This window comes from Amblyraja radiata, chromosome 1, assembly GCF_010909765.2.
Source record: "Amblyraja radiata isolate CabotCenter1 chromosome 1, sAmbRad1.1.pri, whole genome shotgun sequence".
Taxonomy (NCBI): domain Eukaryota; kingdom Metazoa; phylum Chordata; class Chondrichthyes; order Rajiformes; family Rajidae; genus Amblyraja; species Amblyraja radiata.
In genome coordinates this window covers 46,460,202-46,478,671 of record NC_045956.1, presented here as the reverse complement: position 1 = coordinate 46,478,671, position 18,470 = coordinate 46,460,202, and the positions used below count along the sequence as shown (strand labels likewise).

The 18,470-nt window shown below is 40.0% G+C and overlaps 1 protein-coding gene across 2 annotated transcripts in view; it reads right to left on the bottom strand.

Annotated features, from left to right (window-relative positions):
* Window positions 1-18,470, bottom strand: part of jakmip1 (janus kinase and microtubule interacting protein 1) — a 334,448-nt gene that overhangs the window by 142,960 nt on the left and 173,018 nt on the right. For both annotated transcript variants that reach the window (XM_033021201.1, XM_033021210.1), the window contains exon 4: window positions 6,750-7,247. In XM_033021201.1, coding sequence (XP_032877092.1) covers window positions 6,750-7,247 — 498 coding nt within the window. The remainder of the gene's footprint in view (window positions 1-6,749; window positions 7,248-18,470) is intronic.

Genomic DNA, 18,470 nt, shown 5'->3' with positions numbered 1-18,470 from the left:
AGGAAATATACCACTGGGACATTACTTTAACATATATTTTGTCATTCCCTGAAGATAGACACAAAATGCTGGAGTAACACAGCGGGTCAGGTAGCACCTCTGCAGAAAAAGATAGATGAGGTTTCGGGTCGAGACCCTTCTTCAGTCATTCCCTGTCTGATTGTGATTAATCAAACCTATTCTAGGTCCCTGCTATATCTTATAAATTAATCCATTTGGATAGTCTTTGTCAACTAGGATTTCAGCCTTGGGTTACTTTGCATTTTATATCCATTCATTCACTATGCCCTGTATCTTCCACATGTATATAAATGTTTTTAAAATGCCAGAATTGCAGTGATCAAATGGTATATTGGCTCATACCCTGGAGAGATATTGCATTTGGAGTTTAAAAGATGCACAGGATGATATTATCTGTTGACTCACTCAACTGCAGCCTCCACTGTGAGAACAGAGATAGTGGTTTTTAATGAACACTTATTTGGGAGCTGCAATGCTTTTTGAAGCAGACATTAGTTGCGCAAGAGAGCATCGTTCATAAGAACGCAGTTATATATTATATCCAATTGCATGTAAACATCTTTAATAATCATCCCTGGGGACATTACTGAGAAATTCACGTTGATTAGTGGAAGAGGTGAGAAGGGGAATAATGAAGACAGCATTTCCAATTTTTTTGAAGAAAAGCACTAAAAGGAGGAAAAGTTTACTGAGGATTTTACAGAATGAGCTGAGATGGCTGAAAGGTTAACAGCCACTCGGAAAAGCAGCAGCGATGAATCAGAGAAACAAATGGATTGGACTACAGGAAGATGATTTCTAACCACTCTCTAAGTTCGAGCTTCCAAAGACATGCAGGTTTGTATATTAATTGCTCCTAGTGTTTAGTGAGTGGGTGGAAAAGTGGAATTACATACATCTAGTGTACAGTGGGCTGGAGGGCTCTTTAGACTTTAGAGATACAGCATGGAAACAGACCCCTCAGCCCAATGACTCCATGCCAACGTACCCTGGCACTATTCTACACACTAGATACAACTTACAATTTATAGAAGCCAATTAACCCACAAACCGGTGTAGGAAGGAACTACAGCTGCTGGTTTAAACCAAAGATAGACCCACCAAAAGCTGGAGTAACTCAGCAGGGCAGGCAGCATCTCTGGAAAGAAGGAATGGGTTACGTTTCGGGTCGAGAAAAAGGTTCTGACAAAGGGTCACGGCACAAAATATCACCCATTCCTTCCCTCCAGAGATGCTGCTTGTCCCGCTGAGTTACTCCAGATTTTTGTGTCTATCTTCAACCTACGAACCTGCATGTCTTTAGAGTATTGGAGGAAACCAGAGAAAACTCATGTGGTCACAGGGAAAACATACAAATTCCGTACAGATAGCTCCCATAGTCAGGATCGAACCCGGGTCTCTGGCGCTGTATGGCAGCAACTCTACCGCTGCTCCACTGTGCCACTTCCCTCCATGGATGTTGCCTGACCACTGAGTTCCTCCAGCAGTGTGTTGTATCTCTAAACTACATTCCATGCTTTGCCAACTAGCTATTGGTGACATACTGAAATGTATCGATCCCGATTTTGAACTTGCTGTAAGTGGAATCCTCTTTATATCCCACAATTTTAAAGCCCTTTGTGAAGTTGCTCTAAGGTTTTATTTCTTTAGAAAAAAAAAAATCCTCGTCCGTTCAATTGTTCTTGGTCATCATATATTCTGGTTAACTCACTTGCAAATTCTTTCTTGGCATTTACCCGAATGGGCAAACCACATCCAATATGGTTAGTTACAAACGTTCCGCATGACTGGTGCCAGCTTGTTCCAGATATGGATTAGTTGCTATTTAGAAGTTGTTGCAGCAATCACAGTACTGAGTCAGAGAGCCACAGCTCATCTAACATGAACACTTCCACCACTGGTCACCGTGCTTTCAGATGGCAACACTTAACAATCCCAAATTCCTTTGCTTTCCCTCTCTATTTCTTGTTCCATCTTTAGAAAGGGGGATCCGGCGGGGAGTGGGGGCTGAGGCCACGTGCGGTTGCAGGCCGTAGATAGGAGCGTCGGTGAACTTTTGTGTAACTTTGTTGCCGCCAAAACATGGCAACATGTGTGTACTGTCTAAGTGAGGAATGCTACATGGCTGATGTCTTTTACTGGGTTATATGTAAAACAAAGCATTTCACTGTACTTAGGTACATGTGAAAATAAAGTATCATTGAATCAGGCGATGGTTGAAGCCCATCTCTGACCAAGCTTGCAGTGAACAGTGTTAATATCCAATCTATAGCTTGGTGTTAAAGTTTGTTTGGTTAATCTCTACAAATAACTTGTAACTGTATTCACTGTAAGGGAGCCATATAAATAAATGTAAGTTATTCTGGTTGGTGGGCTTTACATTTCCACTCAATGAATCAGCTCCTTCACAATCAAGAGGTAGGTGTTCCAATGAATGGGAATGTAATGAAAAGAACTTCAGATGCTGGTTTAAATCGAAGAATGACACAAAATGCTGGAGTAACAGCATGACAGGCAGCATCTCTGGAGAGAAGGAATGGGTGATGTTTTGGGTCTCGACCCTTCTTCAGGCCAGTTTGAAGTCTGAAGAAGGGTCTCGACCCAAAACATCACCCATTCCTTCTCTCCAGAGGTGCCTGTTCCGCTGAGTTACTTCAGCATTTTGTGTCTATCTTCAAATGGAAATGGAACTTCTTTTGATCATTATAAGATGTTGAACATGGCTATGCAAGGTATTTAAAGAAGCCTTTTTAAGGAATAGTTTACCACAATCTTTTTATGAAGCTTCTATTTCTTTAATTCTTAAAAAAGATAAAGACCCTACTGAAGATACATCATATAGACCTATATCAATGTTAAATGTAGATTTCAAAATTCTTTCCAAGATTTTAGCTATGAGATTGGAAAAGATTTTACCGCAAATTATCTCTGATGATCAGACAGGTTTTATTAAAAATCGTTACTCATACTTTAACGTTAGGAGATTAATGAATATTGTATATACAGCATCTAATAAAACCCCAGAATGTGTCATCTCACTTGATGCCGAGAAGACGTTTGATAGAGTAGCATGGGAATACTTATTCAATACACTTGAAACATTTAAGATTGGTCCAAAATTTATCTCTTGGATCAAGCTGATATATCTCATGCCTCAGGCTTCTGTATTTACTAATAATCAGAGATCCCCTTTTTTCAGGATCTTTTAAGGTACTAGACAGGGCTGTCTCTTAAGTCCTTTACTATTTGATATTGCTTTGGAACCTTTAGCCACCGTTATTAGGGAATCCCCTAATATAATTTGGTATTGTCCACGGGAATAAGACACATAAGCTATCTCTTTATGCAGATGATCTGTTATTATTTATTTCTAACCCTGAGAAATCTATTCCGGCAATAGTAGCGTTACTTAATCAATTTAGTAGTTTCTCTGGTTATAAACTAAATCTTAGTAAGAGTGAGCTTTTTCCATTAAATAATCTTGTTTCGAGTTATGGACAGTTTCCATTTAGATTGACTACCAAATGTTTTACTTATTTAGGCATTAAGATCACCATGAAACACAAGGATTTATTTAAAGCTAATGTTATGCCTTTAATTGACCATATCAAACAACAGTTTACTAAATGGTCACCAATGTCCTTATCCTTAATTGGCCGAATCAATGCTATTAACATGTTCATTTTACCCAAATTTCTGTATTTATTTCAGACGATACCAACTTTTATTGCCAAATCTTTTTTGATATTATAGATTCCAAAATTTCTTCATATATATGGCAGAATAAAAATCCCAGACTAGGTGAAAAATACTTACAGAAATCAAAAAAAGATGGTGGGTTGGCACTGCCGAACCTTAGACTTTACTACTGGGCAGTCAATGTTCATTATTTAATATTTTGGTCAAAAGATTTAGAAGATACCCAATGTCCAGGATGGATAAACCTAGAACGTGATTCCTTACAAGGGCTATCATTGGCTTCTATTCTAGGGGCCTCGTTACCTTTTACAATTACTAGATTTAATAAATATACGACTAACCCAATAATAAGACATACGTTCCGAACATGGTTTCAATTTCGTAAGTTTTTTGGACTAAATGATTTTATCTTATCGAGTCCTATTTTATCCAATTTTCTCTTCCAACCATCTAGTACTGATCAAGTCTTTCTGTTATGGAAGAGGAAGGAATTAGTAGCTTTTCGTGATTTGTTTTTGGAGGGTTGTTTTATGTCTTTTGAACAACACTCCAATAGATATAACTTACCTAATTCACACTTTTTTAGATATTTACAAATTAGACATTTTTGAAGGCTACTCTACCCCTATTTCCGCTACCACATCAATACGAAATTTTGGATTTTTTTTTACAGTTGAACCCTTATCAGAAAGGATTAATAACGACTATTTATGAGTTGATTTTGAAATTACAAATAGATTGTTTGATAAAATTAAGAATGACTGGGAAAGAGAGCTCCAAATTTATTTATCAATAGAGAAATGGGAGAGGATTCTTCAATTAGTTAATACCCCTTCAATGTGTGCAAGACACGCTCTGATACAATTCAAGGTGGTTCACAGAGTTCATATGTCAAAAGATAAGTTAGCTCGTTTTTATGGTCATATAAATCCTACCTGTGACAGATGTAACTCTGAAGTGGCCTCACTGACCTATATGTTTTGGTCCTGCCCTTCTTTGGAAAAATATTGGAAAGAAATTTTTGATACTATTTCTGTAGTCTTAGGCATAGATTTACAACCTCATCCTATTACTGCAATTTTTGGGCTACCAATGTTAGATTCTATTCACTTGTCCCGCTCCGCCCATCGGTTGATTGCTTTTACCACATTAATTGCCAGAAGATCTATTTTATTTAAATGGAAAGACTCCTACCCTCCGACCACACTCCATTGGTACTCTGAAACGATATCATGTTTAAATTTAGAAAAAATCAGGCGTGACATTGTTTAACCCTTGGTTAAATTTGATAAGACTTGGGGGAAATTTATTCAACATTTTCATACAACATAAATTGCTCCCTCTTTAACCGTTATAAAAATTATTTTACCTCTATAGGGTGGAACAGACTTGACGACAAACAGACTTACATTGTTGAAATTCTCAGTTCAGATTCGGTTTTGCTTTGCTTTGTTTTTTAATCTATTTTATTTTTATGCGTATTTTATTATTATCAATTTTTCTCTTTTTTTTTCTTCCTTTAGTTAGGGGGGTTTTGTTTTTTTTTCCTTTTTTCTTTTTCTTTTTGTTTTTTTATCTTTGTGTTTTTTTTTACATTTATAAGTTTCCTTTTAAAGATTTAACTATATTTACATAGAGACCGGGAGGTCTATATTCATTGTGTATTTTGACACTGGTCTCATATTAGGTTATACATTATTAATGTAATCCTGATCCCTATGTATCAATACCATTGTTTTGTTTATCATTATTCTTTTGCTCTGTTTTTTTATGTTTTATTTTTGCTTTTTCTTTGGAAAAAAACCCAATAAAAAGGTTTTAAAAGAAAGATGTTGAACCTGAACTTTTTGACTTTAGAGATTTTTTTCCTGTACTGTACTATTATAAATTCAAGCTATTCCAAATAGCTAATTATATGTTATGAATAATGTAAAAGTGAACAAAATCTTGATATTTATATTTGTAGAATACATGGGAATAAAATTAACCAATAAAAAAACCTTGACATTTTTTTCTTGAATGCTTCTATACCGAATCATTTGAATGAAACCAAAATTCGCAAATAGTTGTCGGGTTTCTAATTGTGTTGATTTTCCCTGAGTAAATGAGCTGCAAATTGTTTTGAGCTGTGTACATAAATGTAGTCTGAACCACTGATTAATAGCAATTAATAGAGTTATTAACATAAATATCCGTGTATGTAATTTAATGGAAAACCCAAAAGAGGCTTTGAAATTGGGAGCACAATTATATATACCGATTTGGAGTCTGGAATTATGAAGAGATATTAGTACTAAATATCTACAATTTAGGAACTGAATATGTACCCTACCTATTTGTTTCGGCCTTTGAATACATTTTTATTTTTTAAACTCGATCTTGGAGCAATCAAGCTGTAGTTTTAAAACTGGATTAAAATTAGAAAAATTGCTCAAGCTGCATGCCAAAAAATTATGATTAATTGCTTCACGCTGTTTTGACAAGTAGGGAAATATGGTGTATGGTTAAAGTCCTTTAAAGTGTCCAATTTAATAGGTGCACCTATTTCTATAGCCCAGGCCTCCAGAAAAATCCAGGGAAATATCCAATGAAAACATTTGTTAAGAATCTAAGCAAAGACTTAATTATTATTTTCCTTTAGAGCAGGGTTGGTTACTCATTTAAAAGCAGAACACAATTATGTATTTATGCACCTTGTTGATGGAATAACAGAACAGGAATCATGGTCATGTACCCCAGCTTTAAAGACTGAGCTTGGACACTGCTGATAACCTTATCATTTTCACAAGCTCATGGTATTCTATCACATCATGATGCCAAATGTCCCTCTCACAACTTGAAAGCCAAAAATGACAAATTATTTTTAATGTTTTCATATGACAGCAAGTATTTCCAGTCTGGGGAACAGACATACAAGTTGTGAAAGCCTCAATCACTCAGCTTTTGTATTTTCAACCTTCAGTTTCTGCAGTTTGTAAAGCTGGGTTAATTCCACTCTTGAACCTTACAGCAGGAAGCAGTCTACTTACCAGCCTGCGGATATCTCTCTCACATTCTTTCTTTATTCTGGTTATCTCATCCTGATGGGACTGATACGCACTTCTGAGCTCAGCGGCCTTCTTCTTATCAGCCTGGTTGGTGTTGTTTAGCGTTTCTTCCACCAGTTTCTTGGCAGACTTCAGCTCGACTATCTCCTGCTGCAGCTTGGTGCGCTCGCTGTCAAAGGCTTTCCGAGCCTCCTCCCTGGCTTCATTGAGCAGGGCAGTTTTGACCTTGTCAGCTGCCCCGTCCCTCAGAATGTTGACCGTGGACTGTAGACGTTGGATTTCGCTGTCCTTAATTTTCATTGCCCGGGCGAGCTCCTGCTCGTGCTGCTTCAACAGAACCTCCCGCACCGTTTGCAGCTCCTTCATTTTCTCTTCGTGCAGCTTGGACTTGAGGTCGGTAGTGAGCACCGTGTGCTTATGCTGCTCCAGCTCTCGCACTTGTTTCACTTCCTGCACCTTTTCTCTTTCCAGCTTGTTCACCTGGACAGCAAAAGAAACAACAAATTTAGGCAAAAGGCACCCAGCACTATCAGAGACCCACCCCACCCTGGCCATCCCTGGCCATCACTCCTGCAATGACATTCTTACTTGCATATTGAATAGCTTGATGGTCATTGGGAAGATGCTGCCTGAAAACTCGCATCCAGGTTCAGGAGCAGCATCTTCCCAACGACCATTCGTTGGATACAACATTCTCCAAATAAGCTCTGAACTACATACACTTGGGGGCAATGTTTTTGTCTTTTCACTGTTATTGCCTGTTTTTTTATATAATATTTTTTGTTGTTCATTATGATGTTTTCTGTGTTTGCAAAACCAGTTGTGCTGCTGCAAGTAAGAATGTCATTGTTCTGTTTCGGGACATATAACAATACAACATTCTTGACTTGACTCTTGAAATAACATCTGTATCAAGTACCACCTTCCCATTGACTGAAAAGCAAAGAATCTGCAGGTGCTGGAAAATTGAAATCAGAACAAAAATTGCTCCAATTACTCAACAGGTCAGGTAGCATCTCTGGAGCAAAAATGTTGAAATATCAACCCTGCTTATTTTCACTCCACAAATGTTGCCTAACCTACTGAATGTTTCCAGCACTTTCTGCATTCTCATAGGTGATGCACTTTCCCCAAGTGTATAATTGGGTCGATTAGCTGAAGCCAATGGCTGAAACATTTTCCATTATTCTTGAGCAAGAAGCCAAGGAAGACTGGGAAAAACTTGGGTAGACAACGTCAACAGTGACTTATTACAACAAGGTGTATAAATGGTGGTGCAGCTGATAGAGCTGCTGCCTCACAGTACCAGAGACCCAAGTTCGATCCTGACCTCGGGAGCTGTCTCTGTGGAGCTTGCATGTTCTCCCTGTGACCACACTAGTTTCTTCTGGGTGCTCCAGTTTCTTCCCACTTCCTAACATTGAGTTGGGTTGGTGTTTGGTTTCTGTGAATTACCACTTGTGTGTAGGGAATGGATGGGGAAGTGGGATAACATAGAACTAGTGTGAAGGGGTGATCGATGGTCAGCATCGACTGGGTAGGCTGAATGGCCCATTTCCATGCTCTATTGCTAAACTAAACTAAAGATGCAAGCATCCGGCTTAAACCATTCGTTATGTCCCACTGCCACTCTAGCACAGTGGGGCAGGAATTTAGAGCAATGGATGAGCTGGTACTCAAAATATTTAAACATCCTAAGAATGCATTCTTAAGTGATTGAAGTTAGAAATGCATCCTAAGTGACTGAAGGAGATGGCATATGGCATCACCAAAGTTGCAGGCATGACAAATCTTACTGTAAACGCACAGGAGTTAAATGTATTATGGATTTTCAAAGTTCAGAAGGATGAGGGGGAATCTCATTGAAACCTACTGAATCATGAAGGGTTTAGATAGAGTGGATGTGAAGGGGATGTGTCAGTAGTGGGAGAGTCTGTGACCAGAGGGCACAGCCCGTGATAAATGGATATACCTTTAGAATGGAGATGAGGATGAATTTCATTATCCAGAAGATGGTGAATCTGTGGAATTAATTGCCACAGATGGTGGTGGAGGCCAGGTCATTGGGTATTTTTTAAAGCAGCGACTGATAGTTTCTTTAGTTAGAAAGGGTCTTGTTTAATGAGAATGTCAAAGGTTACAAAGAGAAGGCAGGAGAATGGAGTTGAGAGGGAAAAATAGATCAGCCATGATCGAATGTTCGAGCAGACTCCATGGGCTGAATGGCCTAATCCTGCACCTATGCCGTATGATCTTATGATTTTATATGTTCACTGATCATCTCAATAAACAGCATGTCCTCAAATTCTACTTTAAGCGCTGGTCCAGAGGATGAACAGCCATTGTCTTCAGCCAAAATACATAATTATACTGTGGGAAAGGGCAGACTGGCAAGAAAGCATAAAGTACAGGTAATGCGCATCAGGTCAAGCAGCATCTATGGGGTGAAAACATTTCAATGTTAACTTAATGAATACGACTATTATCAGCCCTGTAGGCTGATTAGAAAAATAAATTTGAGGGCACACCATAACTGGAGGCAAGAGGACCATGGAAACTAGAAAAAAAAAAGAAAATGCAACTGAAGGGATACCCAAAAAGGAGATAGTTGGTGGGCTTCATTGATCCTATACTACCTGCAACAAGCCAAACCTAAAAGAGCAAGAAAAATCAATCAGCAGTAGAATTTTGCAGGATATCTTTGCACACCTCCTATCGCAGAGGATAGATTCAGTAATAATATGTGATTTAAATGATGGGATGCATAACCTAAAATAATCTCCAAGCTTTCTTCTGTATGAAATCTCATACACTTCCTTACAGTTACAAATTTCCACTTCAGAATTATGAAAGAATTCATGGAAAGAAAAGCATTTTAACATCAGGATCCAAAACATTAATCTTGTTGATAAATTTTAACGGCATTGATGAGCGAGCATTCAATAATCTAAAGTTGAAACACATAAAGTTGAATGGCAATTTAAATGACTTTCAAATGGTTCCAGTAAGTAAATACTATTGGTGATTCTTCACAGGCTCAGCAGAAAATGTGAAGGAAAAACGGTTATCATGGACAGAACTGTTGAAAGTCGATGAACTAAAACATGAACATTATTGTGTTTGATCTGCTGAGTGTATTTTCTCAGCATTTTCTGTTTTATTTTATTTCAGGCTTTGAGTAACTGCTGTGTTTTGCTTTGAGACTATGTCCTTGACCACCCTGACCACCCACCCCAGTTCTGTAGGAGGCGCTACCTCAAAAAGGCAGCCAGCATCAAAGACCCACACCACACTCTCATTTCACTCCCACCATCGGGAAGAAAGGATCGGACTGAAAACCATTACCACCAGGTTCAAGAACAGCTTCTTGCCGACAACCATCAGACTCTTGAACGCTACACAACACTAACTAAACTATGAACTATGGACTGTCTTTTGTTATAATAAAGACTTTGGGCTTGTTTTGCACAAATATTGCGATTATTAATCTATTAATTTTTTGTTTATTATATGTTATCTATGATTATTATGTTTACAGGCCTGTATGCTGCCACAAGTAAGAATTACATTATTCTGTTTTGGATTTATTTGGCAATTAAGCAGTCTCGCACAGATTATTTTACCCAGGTTAGTGGAATTAAGAACAAGGAGATTGGTCTAAGGTGAGAGGAGAAAGATCTAATAGGGATCCAAGGGTCAACTTTTTCATATTGTGGATGGCGGGTATTTGGAACAAGCTTCCTCAGGTAGGTATAATAACAATATTTAAAAGGAATTTTTACAGATACAAAAATGGATAGGAAAGGTTTAGAGCGATATGGACAAAATACAGGCAGATGGAACTGGATTGGATTGTGCATCTTGGTCGGCGTGGATGAGTTGGGCAAAGGGCCTGTTTCTGTGCTGTATGACTATCACTCTAGTTCTAATGCCCATTTATCACATCTTATTTTAAGTTGAATTCACACTGCTCCCAACCCAAATGGTCCAATGTTGTTGAGTGCCCACAACACAACTGGTATGAAGTAGCCTTCTTGAAAATGCCTAATAAATTTAGCATATTTGCTGCCTCCTGAGTTGCAGTGGACATTACTAACCCATCTTGCATCAATAGAGAGATAACAATAGGCTTTCTATAACTGATACCAAATTTAGGTATGGAATTAAAATTGGGTGTCAAATGAATGAAATTAGCAGGAAAACCATGCAAGGCAGGATGCAGGGAAGTATTGTTATGCCTTAACACAGCGTTTCAACAGACTGAACCAAGAAATGCACTAAATCACCAGTGAAAGACCGGAGCAATGAATATAGTGAGTTTTATGTTAGCAAATCCTGATTTTTTATTTACTGTGATTTACTTTGATCCTCTTTTCCCAATTTTGAACTAGTCAGATGACATCAGTCTTCACCAGTCTGAAGGTTCAAATTGGTGATAATTAGGAAAGCAAACACGATACATCTACCAAATGAAATTGGTTGTTATGACTACTGGCAGGTTTGTTGGACGAGGTTAACGGGAAAGTGTAAACACATTTTCTAATGTAACTAGACACAGAATATCCCTGCCACACCACCACCTAAAAAAAGACTCAAAATGTTCCGATTGCAACAAACCAAGTTATATAGTAAAAGAGAAAACATGAATTGCCATTAAAAATCTTCCACTGGTTTCAGAACTGAAAGCCCCAAGTCACAGATGCACACCAGGGGTGATTGGTCTATCAGCCTGGATTACATGCAATTCTGGAGCTCTGGACCATTTACTTTAATTCCAAATGGAATAATAATAAAGCCAGCAGCTATTTTTGATTCATGTGGACTTGACTCAAGGGAAGTTGGCCAAAATCTAATTCCAATTAGCCTTAAGCCAGTGCACGTCATTAATACGGAGTCCAAGATTTCAAACTAAGCTGATTAAAAACAGGCCAAAGAGCATTGTGCAGACATTTTCCACTGAATCGCCAGTCAACGTTATATTTTCCGTGCCTAATCATAGCTTCATCCAAATGAAAATTGATTAACTACACCGGAATTATACATTATTTAAAAGGATGTGGTATAATGGATTCTAAAATGACCTTGTTCTGTGTATTGTATGCATTCTATATATTGGAACAAAGGTTGAGAGAGAATTCCATCGAGATGAGCGGGGTCTTGTACAGATGTGCAATTGACTGTTTTAGTTAAGAGTATATAAAACATAGAATACAGCACAAGAACAGGTTCTTTGACCCGCAATTTCTGTGCCGAACATGATGCCAAAACCATCACTCATCTACCTGCGCGTAACCCATGAACCCTCCATTCCCTGCATATCCGAATGCCTATCCAAAAGTATTTTAAAATGCTACTCTTCTATCTGCTTCAACTACCACCCCAGGCAGCATGTTCCAGGCACCCGCCACCCTCTGAGCAAAAAATTGGCTGCGCATATCTATAAACTTTGCCCCACTCACCTTAAACCTATCTCCTCTAGTATTTGATTATTTTATCCTGAGAGAAAGTTTCTGACTGTCTACTCATAATTTTAGATGCTTCTATCAGGTCTCCACACAACCTCCGGTATTGCAGAGAAAACAATCCAAGTCTGTTCAACATCTCCCTGTAGCTAATAGCCCCTAATCCAGGCATCCTTCTTAAAATTTACCATTTCACTATATTTGACATGTTGAGGCCATAACACACTTCCCGACACATGGTGTCTGGAATTGGGTGCAATTAACCAAATGTGTTTGACATAGATTTGACAATCCATGTGAGTAATGTCCGAGTTCAACAGTAAGCAGTGTGGAAGCCGTGATGTCTGGGCATGAGGCTTGCAGCAGCATCATTTGTGCAAGACCACACTGGAGTACACAAATGTTAAATTTGGGTCCTGGTGATGAAGACTGTGTGGTATGTTTAGGAAGGAACTGCAGATGCTGGAAAATTGAAGGTAGACAAAAATGCTGGAGAAACTCAGAGGGTGAGGCAGCATTTATGGAGCGAAAGAAATAGGTAATGTTTCGGGTCGAGACTCTTCTTCAGACTGCTGTGAGGCTGGGGGGGGGGGGGGGGGGGTAGATGCTAAATGGGAGTGTGGGCCATTAGGTGAGCCAGTGGTAGAATTTTAGGGTGATAAGCTTTAGAGAAATATTCACTGATCTTGGGAACCATGAACCTGTTGTGACAGATATTCATGTCTGAGAGATCTGATGAACGGCAGGGCACTTACCATAGAAACAAGGAACTGCAGATGCTGGTTTACAGAAAAGGACACAAAGTGCTGAAGCAACTCAGCTGGTCAAACAGCATCTCTGGAGAACATGAAAAGGTGGCATTTCAGGGTAAGACTAATTGATTTGTCAATCTCTCTGAATCAGTCAGTCTGAAACAGTAGTCACCTATCCACGTTCCCTGGAGATGCTGCCTGCCCCGTTGAGTTACTACAGCTCTTTGTGTCATCTTGCATGTACTGCACCGTTTTCCACCAATTACACAGTGATGATGGGCAAGCAGCAAGTGCAACAATTTGATATTTACTGAATTTGGTTGTTGCAGCAAAAATAAAAATCTTGGTAAAGATTTCATAACCCAATTGGAGAGAATTTTGTGTGTCCTGGCTAATGGTGTTTTGGCATGGTTACAGTGGATGTACATTAGCTGCCCTGTGCATGGTTTAGGCATAGCAAGAATGAGCATGAAACATAAATCAGAACAGAGAATGGGGTCAGGTCTCCATGCCTTGGAGGCAAAATGTACAATGCATTAAATCGTTCTGTCTATGGTTTGTGCTCGTTCTCAGAAGAACTCTCCCTATTTTCCCACTCTCCCACACCTTTTCTTTGTTAACATTGCTTTGCAAATAAGAAAGAATTCAGCGTAGCCATCCAACTGTTGAGTCCCCTATCATGAATCATACAGTGTACTTTAAATAATAACCAACTTCACAGTTGCTTTGGAGACAGCATTGACCAATGACCATTGATTGGCAAACCAACATAAGACGACAAATTCAATTGTGCCTTCAGACTGAGATGACTGGTCCCAAACTGACAAGAACCATGTACATATCTGACCTTGGATAGCTTTCATCAATTCCATTTAAAGCTGCAGATATTGGAAATAATCTGCTGTTATAGAGCTGAAAGATCACACAAACAACAGCTAGGCACGTCATTCCAGCAAATCAAAGCTCCCAAAGGCAGGGGTGGAAATCCTGGGGGGTACAGAGGGGACACGTCCCTCCCCCCATTCTTTGAGAGGTGGGGGACAATCCCCCCCATATTTTGTCATCCGGACTTTATCAGACGGTTTCTAAGGGCTGAATCGGCCCATTCGCGGGGCCTTTCATCACCCGGCGCGGCTTAAAATCAAACTGCTCCATCGAGGCGATCAAGGCTCCCGATGTTGAAGCTCTCACCGGCCGATGAAAGACCCCGTGAACGGGCCGATTCAAGCCCATGGCCGAAGCCTCGCACTAATGCATCTCGCTCTCTCCACCCTGGAAATTAGGAGACAATCAGTGAATTCCAAATCTAAATGTTGAAAAATCTTCACGAGTCTTCACGAGCTTACCGAGTTTCCCGAGTACCTGCCGTTAGCGTTACGAGCCGCTAAGAGACGTCCCAAGCTCCGACGTAGCCGCTACATACATTCTACATGCTTACCACGAGTTTGATTTTTTTTTAAACTCGGGGAAAATCTTGAATTAGCTCGTACAGTGGGACAGCCCCTTAACTGTGCCTGTACTTTGACACGATGGTCACAGGCAGGTCAGTACTCCAGTCATGTGGACTCTAGCTCACAATACTGCTGGCTCCACAACCCATCAAATGTTCAGTCAAACTAAAATAATAAAAGTTAAGATGCATAAGAAAATGAAGCCTGGAGTAAAATATAATGAAAAAATCTGATTTATCTTACAAATCAAAAATATGGTACAAATTAAATCTACCTCTTTGGTACTGCCTCCACCAACCAAAACCACACCCCCTCCAACACACACACATATTTTATTTTTCCACTCATCTCCACCCAGCCCAACTCCTGCCCTACTTGTAACACCCAGTTCCTGTTCAGCTACAGTTTCACAAGCAGTAGGAGTTCCCCATCACTTTGTTTTTTTTCCCAATGAATGAAATTTACAATTTCCACGGGTGGCACAAAGTGGGCACCGGCCGACTAGCCGCCAGTTGTACGTCACCTCCAGCCTAACGGGAGCAGATAGACAGAGAACCATAGTGAGCTGCACTCTGCGCACCTCATCAGTTGCAGGTTTCAGCCCCATTTTGCCACATATGAAAGAATGATGACAATTTTCAAAACAGATACAGGCCATTCAGCCCATTGTGCTTGTGCTGCATCTTTGAAAAGGTTATCCGATCCATCCATGCCCTTGAGCTAAATTTTGTTTAGGACCAAACAGCTTTACAGGAAAGAGTTCACAATGTTATTCTGTTGATTTTTCATTAGAGACCTACAGCCTTTCTCTTACCACAGATGTGTGGCAAGAGAAGTAGGACCTGATGAACATTTCCTGCATCTCTGGGTTTCATTCCATAGAGGGCAAATTCCTGCACCCCTGAAAACAGAGGCAAGGATCAGCAAAAACAATGAACATGCTTCCTTTATATGCAATGCAAGTATTGCAACATATGAGGTCAACTTCTTCCTGCCTGCACGTTATGGAGCCATTCCTCAATTCATAAACAATTATTTCATTAAGAATATGAAAATCAATAAAAAAAAACTGGGCAAAATGGATTCTGGGCAATTTAGACCAGTTTCCAAGGCCCAAATAATACAGTATTTTGTTTGCAAGAAAAGTAGCTCCATACATCAAAAGGCTGCCCTAAAGTGAACATTATAAATCAAATATTCATAAATCAAAGAATACCCGTCATTACTTTAAATACAGCCAATGCTCACCACAAATGCTGCATCAGAGCAGTTATAGAATCGTAGAGCATTACAGCTCAGTTCAGTTTATTGTTACATGCACCATGGCAACATAGAAACATAGAAAATGGGTGCAGGAGTAGGCCAATTAGGCCCTTCGAGTCAGCACCGCCATTCAATACGATCATTGCTGATCATGCAAAATCAGTACCCAGTTCCTGCCTTTTCCCCACATCCCTTGATTCCATTAGCCCTAAGAGCTAAATCTAACTCTCTCTTGAAAACATCCAGTGAATTGGCCTCCACCACCTTCCGAGGTACAGTGGAAAGCATTTGTTGCATGCTAACCAGTCAGCAGAAACACAATACATGATTACAATCGATCCATTTACAGTGTATAGATACATGATAAGGGAAAAATGTTTAGTGCAATGTTTAGCGCAGAACCAGGCCCATCAGCGCAACTCGTCCATACCCAACTGAGCTAAGCCCACTTGACCTAAATCGCTCCAAACCTTTCCTACCCATGTATCTGTCCAAGTGTCTTTTAAACGTCATAATTGCACCTGTATCACTTCCTCTGAATGAAAAAGTTTCCCCGCAGGTTCCTTGTAAATCTTTTCCCTCTCATCTTAAATCTTAGCCCTCTAATTTTAGACTCACTTAAAGTCTGTGGCTAATCAGTTAGTCCTTGGCCCAACTTTACGATGACCTCCATGCCGCAAAGGTAGCCGACACTGAAAGCTAGTCAGCCAATCATAAAGCTAAGCCAGGCTGTATAGCTTGAAATAAAAATTAAGATCACTAAAGGAACCAGTAAATATCCATCACAGACTCAAAGCTCACAGACTCCCACAGCTATCACAATTATACTTCCAGACTAGACTTGATGGGCCGAATTGCCTAATTTTGCTCCTATGAACTTCTGAACTCCCACCCTGCCTCTTGCATGGACACCATTTTTGTAGTTCCTCCATCTACATTGTGCCTGCTCCATTGACAGGCTTTTCCCCACAGATGTTTCAGAAATGTTTCTGAAATGTCTTCTTCCTGAACGATGGTTTCCCCTCAGCTATTGTCCCTTTGCTTGCATTATTCAATGGCTCTCATTTCACAACCATTCCATTTATTTGTTCAAATGTGCCAGGAGATAGCAGACAGATGCAAGTCAAATAAGGGGTTTTAACTTTCCCAATATAGACTGGGAAAATCATAGTGTGAAGAGTTTAAATGGGGTGCAATTCCTCAAAAGTGTTGAGGAGAGTTTTTCGTATGTGGAGGCACACACACGTGAGAGGGCAATGCTGGATCTAGTATTGGGAAATTGGGAAGGGCAGGTTAATGACGTGTGTGTGGAGGAGCCTTTTGGGACCAGTGACCACAGTTTGATTAGGTTTAAGATAGTTATGGATAGGGATGGAGAGGGTCTATGTGTTAAAATGCTCAACTGGGGTAAGGCCAACTTTGAGGATATGAGAGAAGGTCTCGCTCAAGTTGACTGGAGCAGGTTATTTGAGGGTAAATGAACCAAGTGGGATGTTTTTAAAAGTGTGCTGACGAAAGCTCAGGATAGAGTGAACAGCAAAGCAGGCAAACATTAGGAAGCTTGGCTGACATTGGAAATTGAGGCATTAAGGACAATCCCAAAAGATTTTATAAATATATAAGGGGGGAAAGGGTAACTAGAGAGAGTGAGACCTCTCAGGACTCAAAGCGGTCACCTCTGTGTGGAGCCACAGGAGATGAGCAAGGTTCTCAATGACTATTTCTCCTGTGTATTTACCGAGGAGAAAGACAGTAGGATGGAGGAACTTGGGGCAGTCAATGGAAGTGTCTTGAGAGCAGTCAGTGTTACCATCAAAGAAGTATTGAAGGTACTGTCGTGTTTGCAGGTTGACAAATCTCCAGGGCCTGATCAGATATATCCAAGGACATTGCAGGAAACTAGAAAGGAAATTGTGGGAGCCCTGGTTGAAATTTACGATTCATCCTTAAATACAGGAGAGGTGCTGGAAGACTGGAGGGTGGCAAATGTTGTGCCTCCTTTCAAGAAGGGAAAATGCTGTGAACTATAGGCCGATTAGCTTAACATCTGTAGTTACTAGAGAGTATTCTAAGGGATAGGATATACAGGCATTTGGATGGGCAAGGGCTGATTAGGGAGAGTCAGCATGGTTTTGTACGTGGGTGGTCGTGTCTCACAAAACTGATTGATTTTTTTGAAGATGTGACCAAAAAGATCGATGAGGACAGAGCTGTAGATGTTGTGTACATGGATTTCAGTAAGGCATTTGACATGGCAGGCTGCTCTGGAAGGTTAGATCACATGGGATCCAAGGAGAGATAGCTGAATGGATAGCAAATTGGCTCCATGGAAGGAAGTAGAGGGTGTTGGTGGAAGGTTGCTTCTTGGACTAGAGACCTGTGTAGTGGTGTGCCTCTGGGTTCGATGATGGGCCCGTTACTGTTTGTCATCTACATCAATTACTTAGATAAGAACATACAGAGCCAGATTAGCAAGTTTGCTGATGATACAAAAGTGAGTGGTTTTACAGAGAGTGAAGATGGTTGTGAAAGATTGCAGCAGGATCTGGATTGATTGGCCAGGTGGGCGGAGGAATGGTTGATGGAATTTAATACAGAGAAGTGTGAGGTGTTGCATTTTGCACGTTGAACAATGGCAGGACCTACACAGTAAATGGTAGGCTTCTGTGTAGTGTTGTGGAGCAGAGGGATCTAGGAGTACAGATGCATGGTTCTTTGAAGGTCGGGTTGCAGGTAGATATGGTGGTCAAAATGGCTTTTGGCACTTTGGCCTTC